The following is a 19,017-nucleotide window of genomic DNA, read 5'->3' as shown; positions in this document are numbered from 1 at the left end:
GCTAGGGGGTTCAAGAGAATTCGGGTGCAATATATTTCAGATGATAAAAAGCAGCCGCGATGTGCACCGGTTTTGCTTGTTTATGTACTGGGCGCTGGGGAACCCCTGCGGTGCCATATAAATACAGGATAACAATAACTATTATAAACGCGACGGCAGAACGCCAGTGGTGCGATACGTACCCAGTTATATGCATCATCCCCCTCCTTGCTCTTTCGCATACGTCTGACGTAGCATGAGAAGATGGAAAGCAGGGCAGCTAGGACCGCGTTGGATTCAGGGCAGTAAGACAACTTGGAGAAAAGGTGGCCCATTATTGTAGAGCGCTCTACAGTAAGGCGAGCCACATCCTGCAGGAAAGGGATGGAACTTATAATCAGGGTCTCCCCATTGAGTGACAGAATGAAAACCAGTGAGCTACACACAGCGAAGACCATCATTTCTATAACACAGTCAAGATGATATAATGTACAGTATAACGGGTATGAAAGTTTGCTTTATTGCTAATTTGGTGGCAATTTTTTTAAGGTTGCAGTTTACTATAGCTTCTCAAGTTGCAGTTTAGCTTTTGTTGTTATCTAGTAGTTTGCATTTAAGAAGAAATTGTTTGTTCACGTGAGTGAAAAACAAAAAGGCACTATGGATGTGGTGCTTGGCTAGCTGCTCACACCTGAGGGGAAGGTTAGTCCCCCAATAATAGTGGGAAAAGAAGAACAAAAGTGGTGGAGCGCTTTATACCTGAAAAATCACACTTGGATCAACTGGGTATCACATAAATTGTAGAAATGATTTAATATGCAATATTGTGCACAATAATAAACATTGATAAAACGATATTAAAATTACTGCGGACCCTGGAATAGTGGAACTTCCACTTGTTCCTACAGTAGGAGCAAGTTTCATCTTTGCTCCTTTGGTCATGGCTAGCCATGGCTAGCCATGGCTATTCTATTGTTCTCAGCTGCAATACAATACGTATTGCAGCTGAGAACAATAGAATAGCCATGGCTAGCCATGGCTAGCCATGGCCAAAGGAGCAAAGATGAAACTTGCTCCTACTGTATATATGCTCCTTTTAATTGAATAAAGACATATTACCCCTTGGTTGTAGTCCGTTGGGTGGTATCTGGGTGTCCAATATTTGCTGCTGAAGTCCCTTTATGATTTGCCTGGAGATGTTAAACAGGTGAGCCTTTTAGGATGCCAGGTGGGTCTCCAAGAATTGAGCAGACGATGGTATCCCCCTTAATTTGTAATCCGTTTGAGATGATAACGGTTTTTTACCCACTGTTGGACTCTGGACTACCATCGTCTGCTCAATTCTTGGAGACACCCCGATACCACCCAACGGACTACAACCAAGGGGTAATATGTCTTTATTCAATTAAAAGGAGCATATATAGGAACAAGTGGAAGTTCCACTATTCCAGGGTCCGCAGTAATTTTAATATCGTTTTATCAATGTTTATTATTGTGCACAATATTGCATATTAAATAATTTCTACAATTTATGTGATACCCAGTTGATCCAAGTGTGATTTTTCAGGTATAAAGCGCTCCACCACTTTTGTTCTAGTTTGCATTTAATATAAAGTTATTTGATTGTGACTGCCTGTGCATGTTGTATCATTGCACACTAGTTGGCTGCTGGAACGATCGGGCAGTGTGTGGCACCATAACCACTTGTTTGCTCCCACGTTTGATTTATTCCAACTAATCATTTTAGTGTAGGGGAAGCTTCTCCCCCAGCTAGACAATTAATAGGCAGTGGCTATGTATGTTTATCACCATGCTGAAGCCCACCACTGCTGGACTGCCCTGGTCAGTCTGGTATCAGTGGCAGCAGTAGAGTGTGTGCCGGGATGAGGATTAGCCAATTACTGCTGCCAGGATGCCCCTATCAGCAGAAGAGGTGGTGCTGGAGCCAGGCAGAAGATCAGAGGCAGCAATACATAATCCTACCGGGTTTATTAGTACAGGAGCTGTGCGCTACCAACTGCAGAAAAAAAGGTGGGTATGTCGGACACCTTTCAGTCCCGGGACATGCAGTTGTCCTCAACCAGGAGGATGGGCAGCAGGGGAAGGAAATGAGGCTCTGCAGTGATGCTCACTGGCACGCTCCTTCTACCTATACATTGCATTCTCCTGCATAAATCTGAGCTCCAGACACTGTGCCCTGCAGGTCCACCACGCCCTCACTCACAGCAAGGTCAATGGCATGCCCTCCTGCGTGTATTATTGCCATCTCCGGCTACCTGTGCTATTAAATAAAAAATGGGTGCGCATGGGCCTCAGGGGAATGTGTTCCCCCACGCATACTGCATAAATATACCACTGTATCTATCCCAGAGAATTGAGACTATTATGTGCCTCAATCTGTCTGCTGTTACAACACATCCTCTGTACCCTGTACTGTGTCACTGGGGTATGAATGTACTTGAACTACCGACCCAAGTACCTACTGTATAATGTGATCACATGTTATGTGTGTCCTTAATCTAGTTCTGGATGTTTGCTGGATCTACAGGGAGATCAATCTTGAAAAACCATTATGTGCACAAGCCCTTAGGATGACTCTTCAGAGTCTTTATGGTTTATCAAATAAAAACCTTATATAAGAGGCTATTTAAGACCAAGCTGCCTTCTACTTGCACAGCCTTGTTCTAGAACATACTGGTGTTTGTTTTGTTTTTTTGTGTTTCTGTCCAACATAAAAACAATGAAGTGCTGTAAAAGCATAGCGTGTAATGTTTCTCACCAGAGCGAGCTCATTGTGCTGGCCATGGTACTCAACGGGAGCATGCTGGGAGAGGTACACTATATAGGCACTGATGGTTCGTAAGTCAGTCTCCATATGAATAGCCTGTAGAGATACAAAACAGAACAATGTCACCGATCATCAATATACAAAGTGGGTCAGAACACCTTATTGGTTTACAGTGCCCTCTTGGATGCCACTATTGGCTACTTGTGAAATACAAAAATGCTGATTGGGGTAACCTGTTGTAATGCCAGCGCCGTGGTTCCTTGAACACTGTCAAAGAGTGGTAGTTTTGGCAAGTCTCTAAGCAGCCACTGGTACCCAGGAATCAGTTCAGAGCCTTCAGAGTCTTCCTCCATGGGTTGGTCCTTCTCCTCTCCATTCTGCAGACTTCCCGCGGTCAGCACCATGGAGAGACCCTGGGGGGAGGTGACAGAGAAACATCTGAATGACTGAGCCACAGACAAGTGAAGATTTGCAGCATTTGTGATTCTCTCTCTACCTTCATGGCCAGGACTCGTGAAGAGACTTGTGGTGAGCTGAGGCGTCGCAGGAAATAATCCAGCACCTCACATGTGGTTTGCTCATCAGCTTTTGGACCTAATAGCAAATCCTGGAGCCGGCTGAGGAGCTGCCTCTGTTTCTGCTGCCTCTGAAATAGGAACTGACAACTTATTTTTAAGTATATGTAAAAATCATCAGAGATGAATGAACTTCCATTTAACTTATTACAGAAAGTTTTGTTTTTTGGAACATTATAAGAAAAATGTACATGATGATCGGAAAGTGCACCCTTGTCATTTTAGGCACTTCTATCTACAAAATAGCACGCTGACAGCTGCGCTGTGTTACACATACAACGTAGCAGGGAGAGTGCTGTCCCTGGCTGTGGTGTCTGCCAGCTCCGGGCTGCATGCAATATTAGCGACATCTTGCCCTGTGGAGCTGTTCGGGCACTGGGACAGAGAATCAGCAGTAGGCTGGTGCGCCATGCATTTTGACAGTGATCACCATAGATGGGGGCAGTTTTTCCTCCCCCATGTTAATACCCCTCTGTGAGAACAGTGGGGAAGATGTATGAAGCAGTGATAAAGGGAGAAGTGATAAAGTGCATTGTACTTTATCACCAGCCAATTAGCTCCTGACTGTCCCTTTTGAAACCCAGCCTGTAACTTAACAGTCAGGAGCTGATTGGCCGGTGATAAAGTACCAGGCACTTTATCACTTCTCCTCCCTTATCACTGCTTCATACATCTACCCCAATGTGTGGTACAGTGAATGATCATTCAACAATTTCACACACCAATCCAAGCCAATATGGCATGTAATAAACATGGAAATTAGTTTCTGAGGGAAGAGTTTTATTTATAAACCTTATTACTATATAATTTTTGGGCAACATGACAGTTTTGTATTGTAAGCTGGTACTAATTTTGAACTACTTTTTTTGTTCTGTGGTGTGTACCTCCAATGATTCCACGCCCTGCCAGCAGCAACCTACACAGTACACCCCAGATACAGGCCTCTGAAGGTTCCTCCGCAGGCAGGATGTACTTCTTTCTGTACAGGGTATATCATACTACGACGCGTGTCAGCTTCCCCATATATGCATTGGACCCTTGTATGGCTCACCTCCCCCAATATCACCTTCGTAGTGGGCCCAACATGGTTGCATGCTTGTGGATGGGACAAATAAAAAAACAACACATGGACCTTACAATTTGTTGGGAGCTTACACTGAGGGTTAGGACACTATGATCGCCCCATCATCTCTTCTAGGGGTGGACTATTCCATCCAGTGTAATCTTAGGCAGTTCCAAAGACTGCATAGTGTGTATGCTAGAAATCGGTTCTTCTGGGATTGTTTGATTGTGAGATTGACCGTTGAATCATCTGATACATCGTTCAAGTGTTTACCTAGCTAACTGTGTGGCGCTGAACATAACCTGAACTTTGTATGCACAAAAATACCTGTAAGAGATTGTATATACTCTTACCTGGAGAGCTGCACATGGTCTGTGTAACGCAGGCATGGCCAAACTGTGGCCCTCCAGCTGTTTGTGGAACTACCCATCCCAGCATGCCTTGCCATAGTTTTAGCATTCCCTAATAGCTAAACTGTGGCAAGGCATGATTGGACTTGTAGTTTCACAAGAGCTGGAGGGCCATAAAGTTTAACCATGTCTGGTGCAATGTATTCCAGAGTTTCTCTCTGAGGAAGCCCCATACCAGTACATAACACAACAACAAAAGATAATACTGTGAAAATGTTGCTGCCAACCTGGGCTTTCTTGGCTCGTTGTTCCTTGGTCTCATTCTCCTCATCATCTTCGCCTGTTCCCGACTCATCAGCAGCATCATGAAGAAGGAATTCACACAGGCACTGCACGGGCAACACATCCAAGGACCCTTCACTGGACTGTACCAAGTCTGCCAGCCAGGGCATAGACTGTGAGGATGCCTGAAAAATGAAATATCAATTATTATTATTATGTATGGAAATGAGATGATTGATCATATTACATTTCTGCATTTTTCTGTAGCGTTATGAACAGATTCCATTCGTAGCCAAAGTATTTTCTGCAAGACCACTTGCAGCGTCAGGTATGCTTGACTCTTTCCATTGTAAATATGCCACATTTTTTGACTTATAGACTGTTAGAGAGGAAGGTTCATGTGGTACACACTGTAAAGCAGCTGTACACATTTTTGGTTATGTAGAGAGATAAATTGGATGAAGATGAAGTACCAGCCAATCCGCTAATAACTGCCATGTTACAGGCTGCCTTTGAAAAATGACAGAAGCTGATTGGTTGTCAGTTATCTTCCTCTCTCTGTGAGGCTTAGTACATCTGTCCCATAAGGTGCCAAAGTTTGCCACAAGTATGTTTGAGAAAAGGGTTTCACAGTGTGTTTGTTTATATCTTTCAGTCAACAGAGAGGATGTCGATACCAGAAATCCTCGTAATGTAAAGCCCTGTATAAGGACATACCTGTCTCTGAATTATATTGAGGAGGAAGTCAGGACTGCGGCTACGACACAGGAGATGGCCGAGACGTAATGACTGGTTCAAGGATTTAACCTGCTCTATGGCATTAGGAGGTGGGCGGCGGGGAGGACCCCTAAAAACAAAGAAATATGTGATATAGCGCAATGGGAATTACCAGTGAAATACATGAACTCGGAATAATGTTGTTCAACATCAAGAATTAGGAAATGATCTCTTGTATTATTGTACCTTTCGCAGAAATTATACACTGTACAAAACAACATTCATTCATTTTGTGCCAAAATTTCCAGACAGAAAAAATATCTGAACTCACCTATTCAATACGGTCATTAAGGATAGCATCGAAGGTGGTCAGATCCGACTTTTTTTTTTTTTAAATGAGGAAACTGACGTGGATTGTCAAATTCACGGGTTGCTTTTTACGACAATTCGCGACCGTTTTTTAGAATTTTATGACACTCAACTTATGGTACTTTGAACGCCAACAGTCAAGTTGCTGTCGAAAACGGGCCGGATTGAGGGGGGATTTTCAGTCCAGGATTCCGACCGTCGGATAACCTCCTCGGCAGGATTCCGACAGTCGGATAACCTCCAGATTGAATAACCTCCTTAGTGTCTGTACATAAATACAAGAAAGCACTGGCTGATACACAAAAGCATTGCCAATATCTAAAGAAAGGTGGACAGCAGCGAAAGGAAACACGGCCTGCATGCTGGAAGCTTACTGTGGGTCCAGGGTGGTTAGCTGAGTCAGCAGGAGACTGTTACTCTCATTTATAGTCTGCTTGGTGGAGGCTGCAGCAAGGTGACTCTCAAATGCTAGAATCTCCTGCTTCTCACGCTGAGAGATCTGAAGTTCTCGGTTGATGATTTCTGTCCTGGTTTCTTCATCGGTCACCGTGCATGGCGGGAAAGAGAAATTGCTGCAATAAAGAACAGAAACCTGTATTCTCAGTAAGCCTTAGAAGAACCTGTGCAAGGGGCAAATCAGCAAAGAAACTACACAGAAACTTCAGTCCATTATTTAAAGGCAAACAGCATGTGAAGTTCTTGAGATGTTTTAGTATAGAACACCGGATGAGAAGAAACAGATCCAGGGAAAATCAATGAGAGAAGGAGGGACAAAGACATATTAGGAAATACAGGAGAACATGATGCAGAAAGAAAATGATAAAGTACTAATGATAGCACATCAGTAGGTCATCTCTCCCTGGCCCGAGACCTTTTTCTCATTTTCCTCTTGACACCCTGTTGTCCTTCCTAGTTTTCTCTGCTTTATTGCGTTACTCTGTTGGTACAGGTGTGTCCTATATCTTTGCTGCAGTCGCGCCCATCAGTCCAAAGTGTGACTAGGACACACCAGGAGACACTGTGGATTCATTTATTAGGGTGGCCAATCCAGGGACTCAAGATTGAAAAATGCTCAATCCTTATGTTAAATAAATTGAAACACCAAACAGCCCCTAAAAAAAACGGCCGCCTTGCAGATTTACTCACATGGGTTTATGGGCGGTGCGGCTGGGAGAGGTGAGCCCAGTGGACAGTTGGAGTAGTGCCGCAGGCAGAGAGGTGAGGCAGGCGGAGAGGCGCACTAGGGAGTGGTGCTGTGAGGAGGTGCGGCCATCGGGCTATGTAGCGTGACCTCTGACCATGTCATGCAGCTCTGAGCCACACAGCTGTGCATGGGAACAACCAGGCAGACTCTGAGCAGGTGCTCAGTCGCTACCCGGCAGAGTGCGCATGTGCAGGCTAATCCAGGAATCCCGGGATTTTAATCTCCAATCCCAGGATTTAAATACCAGCGATGTTAAGGCCAAATCCCTAGATACCGCTGATTCTGGAATTCACCACCCTACTTGATATGCAACACTGTGTGTGACGGAGTTGCTGATTCTGTATAAGAAGTGCTACGATGTAGCAGCCATGGCTTTCTTCCATGCTAAACCCTGTTATTCTCTCATATATATATATATATATATATATATATATATATATATATATATATATATATATATATATATATATACTCAGTTGCACACAAATGTGTCAAATTAATCAGCACCATCTCCTGATGTGCAATAGTCACATCACGTTGAGGCCAAGACCCTCTTTTAGCAAAAAAAGATGCCTGACGCTAACAGAGTACACATGTACTGGGCAGCTCACTAGCAGCAGGCATCGCCCTCTGCACTGCGTATATGGAGGTTTGACATACAGTATGAAGACAGTACAATCACAGAGGCACAATTGCGTCCAGTGATGTCGGCATTCTTGCAATAACGTGTAACCAGAAAGTGGCCCTGCAAATGAGGTAACTACAGTACTAAGCATTTGTTACATCACAACTTTCCTTACTTTGTCATGACCATTTCCATAAGCATCTTTAAAGTTGGATAGTCTTCCCATGCAGCCAATCCTAAAGCAGACAAGACAAAACTGCATTACAATCATAACCCAGAACAGTCCAAGTCACCCCACCGCATTAATCACTTACCAATGTTTTCTGGGTTAAAGGCAGCTACAACAAGTAAGAGAGGCCAGGCCTTCCAGTATAATGTTGAAATTGCGAGGTTAGGAGGTTTATATCTAAATAAAGAAAGGAGTAGTCATTAACGGGAACATACAATAAAACAATACTTGGGTAGAAACAAGCTCCCAGGGCTGAGAGAATTGTATTTTAAAGTTTTTACCAATACCTGCACAATTTTCCACCACAGATTGGCAGAACAGCTTTGCCATTCAAGCAACTGTGGCACACAGGTACCATGGGGATATACTGTAGAGCAGGGGTAGGCAAGTAATTTTTAATGGAGTCCGGAAGTTTGTAATTATTTTGATCGAGGTCCACAAAATTCATAGATAGAAAGATACTTTTGCACCACTTTAGAGGTCTGGGACACCATTAATTCTTTACTCCCAGGGTGTAAGAATTAATTAATGTCGACATGGTTTTAGGTTGACAGTCATTAGGTCGACATGAGTTTTTCACTGTTTTTTTTGAGCCGACAGGCGGTATTTCATTGGTGGGAGAATAAAAAAGTGTGCCGAGCGTAGCAAGGCACCGTGCCCGAAGCATTGCGAGCAATGCGAGGGGCTGCGGTTCAACTCCATCTGTGTCCATGTCGACTGTGTCAACATTCGGGTCAAAAAACAGTGAAAAACTCATGTCGACCTAATGACTGTCGACCTAAAACCATGTCGAACTTGGCCCATCGACCTTGAAGCCAGTCGACCTTCCGAGGTCGACCTAATGACTGTAGCCCTAAGTCTGTTCTTACAGATGTACCGATTCCGTTGCAACTGGGTTCTCTGCCTTACAAATCTCCTTGGGGGAGATTCTCTAAAACCCTCCGCCCCCCTTCACAATCATAATTATCGCATATGTTCTAACATATGCGATAATTATAGCAAAGGAGCTCTTGCGTTAAGAGCTGTCCTTTGCGGTGAGAGTCGCTGGGTCACAGCAGGTCCCGGCGGCTCCCCCTCCCTCCCACACCCGGCGCTGCTGCTGCTGCGCCGGGCTCTCCTCCTCTCTGCACCCGGAAGAGGATCAGTGCAGGGAGGAGGTCACAGGTTCGGGAAGCACAGCTCTGTGCTGCCCGGACACAGGTGAGGGGGCAATGCGGGACGGCGCATACCCAAATGTGGTAGAGCATACTGTACCCAAATGCGGTAAAAACCCCGATAACGGGGTTTTTACCGCAATTTTACCTTAGAGAATCTACCCCCTTATTTGCTTTTACATGAAGAATATCAACTCTTCAACATGGTATGGGGTTTTCAAATTTTAACATAACTATAGCATTATGTTGAAATCAATCTACCGATCCAGATATATCGTTTGTGTGATTGGTCATCTTTGCAACGGTTGGGGAAACCTATTTATTACAATGTGAAGAGAAGGCTCATTCTAGGACAAACTACTACAAAAGGTTAATGTTTTTACATATTAACTCCGTGTTCGATTGTAAAACCCATCTCTTGTTATCATGTTTATGCCTAAAATGTAAAAGTGCAGTGATTTTAGTAACCGTATTTTGCTAGTATTATCAATGTCCTTTTAAATTCTTGGAATAGACACAATCAGAACTCTGGGTTGTTTAGTAAATAAAAAGGTTTTTAAGCAGCGCTGACAGTGGAGGACACTTGATAATTAAAAATAACAATTTATTACACAATTAGAAATACATTATATCAATAAAAGCATATCCACATGATAATTAGGACAATGGGGCAAGTGTTGGTAGGACCAAGTGGTGAGGGGGACAAAAGTATATAACCTGCACTGATCTGTGGAAATGAGTCCCGATGGAATACAGTCCAAAGATGGATTGTCCGGGATATCGCTGGAGGGATCGGTCCTGAAGGATGTTGAGACAGGACCAATCTTAAACCTCAACCAGTGTTGCGAAGAGTAGTTCCAGTGCTGGTCTGTGGCTTCCAAGTCCGGTATAGTTGGTATTTCAACGGCAATCAGATGGATTAGCAGGAGGTGGTCCAAAATGACACTCAGGGTCCAAACCAGGGGGTTGGACCCGGAGTGTCATTTTGGACCACCTCCTGCTAATCCATCTGATTGCTGATATGCTTTTATTGATGTATTTCTAATTGTGTAATAAATTGTTATTTTTAATTATCAAGTGTCCTCCACTGTCAGCGCTGCTTAAAAACCTTTTTCTTTGCATATTTTAAGGGTCTGACCTTCCCCTTATTCAAGCAGCTGCTTTTAGGAAAACAGCTTGGGTAATAGCGCTCAATCCTTCAACCTAAGTTTAATCTTTCTGCTTGTTTAGTAAATTAACCTGCAAGAATGCCAGGAAGCTCTACATCTCCACGGTACCAGGAGCCACTGATTGTTTTAGAGTTATTAGGGATACACACAGGTGATTTCAGGGCATTTTCTAAGCGATCTTAATAGATCACTTAGAACATGCCCCTACATAACTCCGTGTGTAAGGGCCACAGCGATAGCGATGCACGATTAATATAGTGTTCCCGCTAGGCTGTTTTAGCTGGGCACTGCGCCCTGCTTGATTTTTAAAGGGCAAAATGCGCCCTGCCCCTCTAGCAGCGCCCCGCTAAATCAGCCTGCAGTCTGTCACGCCGAAGTGCCCGGGCCGTCGCATCGCTGAAGGGGGCTTGCCCGGCCATGGCTACGTCCCGGCAGCTCAGTGACGTAGTCATGGCCGGGCAAGCCCCCTTCAGCAATGCGGCGGCCCGGGCACGCCCCCATGTGCGATGCGGCAGCCCGGGCACGCCTCCTTTGGTGATGCGGCGGCCCGGGCACGCCTCCTGTAGTGACGCTGCGGCCCGGGCACGCCTCATGTAGTGACGCTGCGGTCCGGGCACGCCCCCTGTAGTGACGCGGCGGCACGGGCAGGCCCCCTGTAGTGACGCGGCGGCACGGGCAGGCCCCCTGTAGTGACGCGGCGCCCCGGGCACGCCCCCTGTAGTGACGTCGGCGTGCCCGGTCCGCACCTCCAGCGCCCTGCCTCATTTGGTTCCTAGAAGGAACACTATAATATCCAGCATGCTGGATAAATCTAGTTAATCGCCAGTGACAGATCACTCAGCACTGACACATCGAGTGATCTTGCTGAGCGTTCTGAACAATCTAGCATCGCTCTGAATGCTCAGCAAAATCTCCCTGTGTGTAGGCCCCTAAAAGGATTTAACGGAAGTATAAACTTAACATTATCTATTAGATACTTAGATTAGAGATACTTCCTTACCCAAATAACCCTATATATTTATATACAGTTTACACACATTACGTGGCACTGTGCCACTAGAGCGTGCAATCCATAATCACCATCACATGGACACACAGATATATTTTTAGTCAGAAGACATTTAACGTGTTTTTAGATTGTAGGAGGAAACAAGGTCATATGGAGGAAACCCATGCAAAGACAGGAAGAATATACAAACCTCACACCAATGCACCATTACTGGGAATGGACTCATGCTAACCGCTACACACCACCATCTTTGCTGTCCCAAAGGTGTTTTTCCGAAACAATGCAGTAGTGATGCTGTGTACACACAGGCCCTTATTCTGGTTGGTGCGGTAAAATCCGCGTGCGTTCGTGCCGCCGATGTTTTGTGTTTGCGCATGTGCAGAGGCGTCTCTGCGCATGTGCGAGAGGGGCGTACGGCCAAATCCCGCATGAAATGTGAACACCCCGAACAGGGGGTGGAGAGGGGCGTGAAGGGCTATTTGGGCTCATTACCATATGCATATGCCCCGCGTTTCATGGGCGTTCCCATGCAAACGCTGGGCGTACGTATGGTAATGCAGTCGTGACGCACGTGTAGGGGGCGGACATATGACATCGCCGGATGTCAGCTGCCCGCCCAGATCCCTGCTTTTGCACGGAAAAATGTCCGTGTGGTCTGAGGTTGCGGGAGCTGGTGGACCACTCGGTCCTGCATTCGATGGTCTGCGACCATCGAATGATGGGGGAGGTTCCCTGAGATGGAGGAGGCGTATTCCATGAAAAATACACGTGCGGTCCGTTCGGCCCGCGTACGGACGGAGTTGGAAGGCGGGGTTTCGCACGCACGGTCCTGGCCGCATATTCGGATCCGGCCGCACCGATCAGAATAAGGGCCACAGTGAGATTTCCCCTTCGATTCTGACTATATAGTTCAAATCGAATCAAAATTGAAAGGGCATCAAATGTTTTTTTTTTTGCAGATTCGATCACCATGAGCGCTCCCGTGTAGTGAAAATCGAATAGAAAAGTAGAATTGCCAGGCAAGCCTACATAGTATAAATCGAATGTAAAATGGTGAAAAGCAATAGAGAAATTGAATAGGCCAAATCTAATCGAGAACCAGGTCTCACCATGTGTACACATTCTAACAGTGCAGTAGAATAGTATACATAGTATACTTTAAAAAGTAGCGCAGTAGACAAGCAATATACACTAAATTAGCACACGGGACATACCCTTGAGGAAGTTGTATATTTTCAGGATGGTGGTAGGTGCAGAGGTTTAATACAGCATCAATTAGCTGAACCCTTTCAACTCGGAGGACTTCCAAGTCTGCAAAATAACAGAAAAGCCATAATTAGGTGTTTAGACTGTGATTCTATTGAATGGAACTAAAGCAGATCTACATCTGTAAAACACACAACTGGGGAATCCCAAACAATAGAGGAAATACACAAATAGCCAATGACATTAAAGAAGGTCCTTTTATAAGATTTATTCCAGACAATATACCATCAGCCTGCACGGCAGCTGCCCTTTTCACCAGGTGGTCCGCTAGCTCCATGGCATCAGCTGGACCAAGCGGGAGGTCACGTGAGAGTCCGATGACCAGTATACGCATCAATGTGTCTTCTAACAGTGGCACTTCCGAGCAAAGGCGGAGGAAGAAACTGGATAAAGGAAAAGATCATGGGTATATAAATGTAATGTTCCTCAGTACATGGAAGAATAACTACAAATGCATTACATTTTTTCATAATCAGCCCTTTTTTAAGTGCGTTGATATTAAACCTTATATAACCTGGGACTATGCAAACTTGGACAGATTCAGATGTGTATGCAAACCCAATTCGATGTTTGCGGTTTGCACGGGAGAAAGACCTGTTCTGCCCATGTACATTACTCGCAGACCCCTCTTAGCCGAAGTGTGATTGATTGACATGCTGCAGCATTTATGGGGCGGAGTCGGCAACTGGCTTCTAAACAGGGGCATGTCACACCTCTTCGTAGGTGTTCTGGACCCCAACACAGACTTCATGGAAGTGGCTGTCCGTATGCTACGGCTAGTATGAGTAAGTTGCAGCTAACGTACACGGTCCTCAATCTGCCAACATCAGGAGTCGCAACGGCATTCCGACGCGGTGTCCGCACGCACAAAACTCAGATCTCATAGATGGCATCTATGTCCTACAGACACTTACGGCTGCATTCGCATTTTATTTGTATGGAACGGCGACTGTGTTAATCAATACAAACCGAAATCAGGCCAATTGTTTCAAGTGTCAGAAGAAAACAGCAAGGTGTACTCTGTATAACATAAGACTAAATGATAAAAGAAGTCATACTTGCGGTCACTCTCTGGCGGCCAGTTGTCCCATTTGTAATAAGTTTCCGGCTGTTCTGTAAAAAGGACTTTGTGTAAACTGCAGGGGGAGAAGGAACAGAGACACAAGAAGACTAAATGACCGGCATTTGTTCATCAATGAAGGGTACATTCAGTACGTCACTTAAGCTTGGGTTGTTATATGGGTCTCCCTAAGCCTGGGGAGGCTTACCAGGAAAATACAAGCACAGGCTGAGGACAAGCACAACACAATTATAGGAGGCCACATGCGCAGAGATGACATTTAGAAGATATTATCTATTGGAGGATTAATGGGGCCTACACACATAGAGATATACAGGCATTTTCTAAGCGATCTACGTAGAACGCTTAGAAAATGCCCCTACATTGAATTGCTGTGTGTAGGAGTCCTAGCCATGTGCGGCCCCCTACATCGCTATTGCCCGGTGATTAATATTCAGCACTCTGGATATTAAGCGGTCAGGGCCCGTGTTCTCACCGGAGAACACGGACCCTGACAGATCGCTCAGTACACAGCGCTCACACAGCGCTGACACATCGCTGTGTGCTGAGCGATCACGCTGAAGCGTTTTGAGTGATCTAGCGTAGTGACCAATCCAATGCGCAATACTTAAATGATTAGCATGCCAGCCTGGAAAGCATGAGTCTTTTCTTTGCATGCCTGCACAACGTATATACAATCACATATAGATTAGCCTCTCATTGTCGAAAAAACACTAATATGAAGCATTTCTCCCTCTTTGCAGGACATATAAGCTGGATTCATCTAGCCGTGTGTGTGACGTGTATCAATAACAGAATGAAGCGTACCAGTGCACGTATTCTTTCGGGGACAACTTGCTGATAGTAGGCACAACTGTATGAAGCCACCATACTGCATCCCGTTGAATGGCCGCAATTTGCTTCTGAAAAGAGCGCAGGGTATCCAAGCCTAAAATTGTATAAAGATTATAAGCAGGAAATAATAGCGACCATAACACAAACATAATAAAAACAATATCCAATACACAGGAGAATATTGTATCAGTTGAAAGCTAATTAGCTGGGAAATTCAGGCAGTGGGTTTTTCTTCCCACATTAAATAGAGGTAGAAAAGTCTTCATTGGCGTTTTAACTTGTGAGTCTGCACATTTGCACAGAATCGGTGGTTAGTGCGTGTTAGCGCATAATTTTCCATGTGGGGAAAACGCTATGTAATGAAATAGCTATGTCCCATGATGCATTGCATTGGCAAACTTTCATATATTGGCCAAAAAGCATTTGAGATATTGCTACAACGTTTTGGGAACCTACTCTTTTTCTCTCCTTTGTCCCAGGCGATTCCGGCTTCCTTCACCTGGACTGTAATCCCCAGCATCATGGAAACCGCAAGCAGGTCAGTTATGTGGCTCACAAAGCGTTCCTTGAATAAAAAAGGGAATGGCAATGACAGTCTTCTCTGGACAACCATAAGCCCCTTATATTTAGTTACTGCACAGTCCATGAACGGACTGGGAGAATCCTTCTTTCAGCACCCACCAGCCCGACACAAATAATACTTGAGTCACCCTGAGGTGTGAAAGCTGCCTTCAAATAAAAAGTTTGGTTCAGCAGTCTACATCAGGCATTGGGAGGACTACCGGATGCCTCAGCTACAAGCTGCGTCTGCCAGCCTCTAACATGCTGAATATTTTAGCTCTACAACACTTGGAGAAACAGCAAGTTAACTTATGGGGCCTACACACAGGGAGATTTCAGACCATTTTCTAATTAGAAAATGCCCCCTACGTCGCTCCATGTGTATGGGCCATAGCTATACACAGCCCCACGCGTTGCTATCGCCAGACGATTAATATCCTGCACACAGGATAAATCTAATTTGATCGCCCAGCTGGAGAACACCAGCACTGACAGATCATTCACTGCACATTGCTGTGCAGCGCTGTGTGCTGAGCGATCTATCATCAATCAGATGTCACAGCACAGTCAACACGTGGGTAGGCCCCTTAAGCTTACAATTTTTTTAGGCTAAAAGAAATCAAATGAGTGAATGAAGTACTGGTCAGTAAACATACATCCTATAAATGACAGACAGCAGATGCTGAGCTGATGGTTACCTTTAACTCCATATCGGTGTACTGAGCCTCCTTCCTCTCCTGCATCAGACCCAGACAGAAGGCCTGGAAATTGATCTCATGTTTGGTCTGTTTGATGATCTCTCGCAGTAACGCACGAGATGCACGGAGATAATCATCCTTATTTGTGAGCAAGTCTTGGAAAACCATGGCTAGGAACTGACCACAGGAAGAGAAATGTGATAAGTCCCATGTACAGGTGATCAACCATTCTTCTATGGAACAGGAGGTGAGAGCTTACCTTTGGGGCCTGCTCAGAGCTGTGCTGTAGCACTGTGTACAGGACTTGCATGTTGTTGGGGTTTCTGGCATTGGAGAGCTCGTTAAATATCAAAAATTTCACTACTGTGCCAAGGTTATCTCTGTGAGCATTCAACAGCTCCCTGTATTAAGGAACAGCACAGAGATCTGTCAATGGAGTCATGCATCAAATAATACAAACAAACAAAAAGCTTTTTGAACAAGCCGCCCTAAGCGGTGAAACGCGTCAAAGGAGACTTCTGCCGCACTGTCCCTGAGAAGCTCACCTCACGGCAGAAGCAAACAAAATTTGTGGCCAACTTGGTCAGCTCACTTATTGGAGAGTCGTCCTGTCCGTGTCTCTGAACGTACTGCTTGAGACTGCCCGTCCAGCTCACAGGAACCTTCCTAGCTGCTAGCGTCTATGCCCATACTGCTTGAGACGCCATTTACTAAGCCTGCAGCAACCCTTCTAGCTGTAAATGCACCGCCGAGAGCCAGCCGCTTGAGACGCCAGCCCCCAGCAACCTTCCCAGCGGTACGCGCACCGCTGCCCACGTGCCGATCTTCCATCCCAGCCAGCGGGGTGCACTACCGCAGGGTCTGCCAGTCGACAGTAGGTAATAACCATCATTCCCTAAAGCAAGTCTGCATGCACCGGACTGTGTGAAATTTGGCCTTTGGAGGTACTGGGTCCTAACCCACCATTTCATCTATACTGAGCTGATCACTAGCCCCTCACCTTGTTAGCTCAAAGGGACAGTGCCATTATCATTATCTATTTTCCAACTGTGCCCCATTAATAACTTTTAATTATACATTTTAATAAGCCCGCACAATGGACAAATAATTGTGGAGCACTTTCAGTCCAAATTGGAGAATCATTTAGTTTCTTTTTCCTTAACATCGGCTAAATGAGAGGCCGCAATTGCTCATAAGAGCAGTTTTTACAAACAAGAAGGAATTATGTTCATCTGATATTGATGTATATTGCATGCATTTATGGTAATTTTATTGTCTTATTGATTAATACCCCCAGGGAGATGGATTAGTAATACTATTACCTTTATTGTATAACTCTATTTACTAATATATATATACAAAATTATTAATGAAATGGAATCATTGTGAGTATTGTGTGTGATTGAGCGCTACCAGAACATTTTGGTTCAGTCTTTGTGTTTTTTATTGGAGGTTGGTATACTCCCCTTCTAGTGGCTGCTAACACACACTCATTGGTAAACTATACACCCACTGCGCCAAACACATTTTCCCAGTACAAAGCAAAAACAACACCCCAAACATAAAATACACAGGAAACCTAAAGTTGCCCATAAACATGTGCAATTCGGGCGGATTTCACCCGATCCCAACAGATCGGGCCGAGAAATCCACCCAAATTGGATGTGTCAGCTGTCCCCCTTGGGTCCAATGCGCGGTCCTGTGCAAATTGGACCTGAGCTGGGGGTCAGACCTGCTGCCCATCTGACTTGGCCCCCTCCCGGTGGCAGGGAGCAGGGTTCGCATGTGATACATCGCATGTGAAAGGATCGCATGCAATCATGCAGCCTGGGAAGGTCCCGGGAGGCTTAAGGTGGTCAGATGGCTGCAGCATTGTATTCAATGAGATTTCACTTACCGCACAGTCAGCATGTAATGGTTGAGAAGAACTTTAGGCTTAAGTCTGATTTTGATCAAGTTGGAAATGACTTCCATATCTTCAGAGCCTTGAGTGTTACAGTTCACGCAGACAGACATGAGGAGGTCCTGGGCTGGACGTGTCAACTACATTTTTGCACAAGATAAGATGACAATCAAATTGAAAAGTAAGGGTCATCAAAAGGGAAAAAAAGTTATTATCATTTATTTTTATAGCGCCACAAGGGATCTGCAGCACCCAGTTACAGAGTTCATAAGCAAACAAGAAAACGGTGACTTACAGTTCAAGATTGTACAGGACAATACAGGGTATATAAGCATATCTATATCAGCAGACAATACTGAAATAAGAATTAGTAAGTAGCATATAACCCTAGGGATTAGATGCCATTGAAGAATGAAGATCGTTTAGGTAAAAGAAGGAAGGGCACAAGATGGCTTCTGCATGGACATCATCTGGCATTGCGAGACTGCACCATATGTCAGGTGTATCTGCATCAAAAACATTTGCTGATTTGCAAATTAAATATTATATACCTAAAACATTACACTATCACTGCCTTCAGTTACGCCACTTCGCTTCTTCTCTTCAAACTTCTGACCCATGCCAAATGCCTTCCATCGATCGAGAGATTCTGTAACCACCGACCCACTACAAAACTCGTCACCATCTTTAGAACCCCATGAGCAAGCACCAGATACCTAGTCCCCGATCGTCTGCACCGTATGTACCCAAGCTTCTCTAATGTGCTGGAGGAACTGTGTCCAGCTGGGAACATTTTATCACATTTGGTGGACCTGTCCGGTAAGTCAGCCATATTGGGACATGGTACGTTCCGCTCTCTCACCAATCTCTACTATCCCTACACCTCCCACACCTGCCAATTTTCTCCTCGACCGCATCCCTCCTGAAACCAATAAACTTCTCTTACATATCTCGTATTCTGCTAAATACCAGATCACCCGCAATTGGAAGGTACCCACAGCTCCGAGCTGTCAGGCACTCATGAATAGAATTTGATATGTGGCGAAAATGGAATGCATCACTGGCCTTCAGAATAACCCCATTAAAAAATATATATATTTTTTTTTTCTTGGTACTCCTTTCATAATATACAGCTCCCTGGCCTTAAGTAATGTCCACTCT

At 44.9% G+C, this 19,017-nt stretch overlaps 1 protein-coding gene across 5 annotated transcripts in view; it reads right to left on the bottom strand.

Moving 5' to 3' along the window:
- Window positions 1-19,017, bottom strand: part of INTS1 (integrator complex subunit 1) — a 93,859-nt gene that overhangs the window by 53,780 nt on the left and 21,062 nt on the right. For 3 of the 5 annotated variants that reach the window (XM_083153077.1, XM_083153076.1, XM_083153080.1), the window contains exons 10-26: window positions 17,851-17,996; window positions 16,213-16,354; window positions 15,954-16,130; window positions 15,151-15,259; window positions 14,668-14,788; window positions 13,838-13,915; window positions 13,005-13,162; window positions 12,728-12,824; window positions 8,267-8,358; window positions 8,128-8,188; window positions 6,498-6,695; window positions 5,755-5,884; window positions 5,043-5,222; window positions 3,264-3,425; window positions 3,001-3,180; window positions 2,759-2,863; window positions 183-350 (exon numbers count right to left, since the gene is read on the bottom strand). In XM_083153077.1, coding sequence (XP_083009203.1) covers window positions 183-350; window positions 2,759-2,863; window positions 3,001-3,180; window positions 3,264-3,425; window positions 5,043-5,222; window positions 5,755-5,884; window positions 6,498-6,695; window positions 8,128-8,188; window positions 8,267-8,358; window positions 12,728-12,824; window positions 13,005-13,162; window positions 13,838-13,915; window positions 14,668-14,788; window positions 15,151-15,259; window positions 15,954-16,130; window positions 16,213-16,354; window positions 17,851-17,996 — 2,304 coding nt within the window. The remainder of the gene's footprint in view (window positions 1-182; window positions 351-2,758; window positions 2,864-3,000; window positions 3,181-3,263; window positions 3,426-5,042; window positions 5,223-5,754; window positions 5,885-6,497; window positions 6,696-8,127; window positions 8,189-8,266; window positions 8,359-12,727; window positions 12,825-13,004; window positions 13,163-13,837; window positions 13,916-14,667; window positions 14,789-15,150; window positions 15,260-15,953; window positions 16,131-16,212; window positions 16,355-17,850; window positions 17,997-19,017) is intronic. The other 2 variants (XM_083153078.1, XM_083153081.1) reach the window with 1 other exon arrangement.

This window comes from Crinia signifera, chromosome 7 (genome assembly GCF_055691185.1).
Source record: "Crinia signifera chromosome 7, ASM5569118v1, whole genome shotgun sequence".
Classification (NCBI taxonomy): Eukaryota; Metazoa; Chordata; class Amphibia; order Anura; family Myobatrachidae; genus Crinia; species Crinia signifera.
The sequence above is the reverse complement of the archived record's forward strand: the minus strand, read 5'-3'. Positions and strand labels throughout refer to the sequence as shown.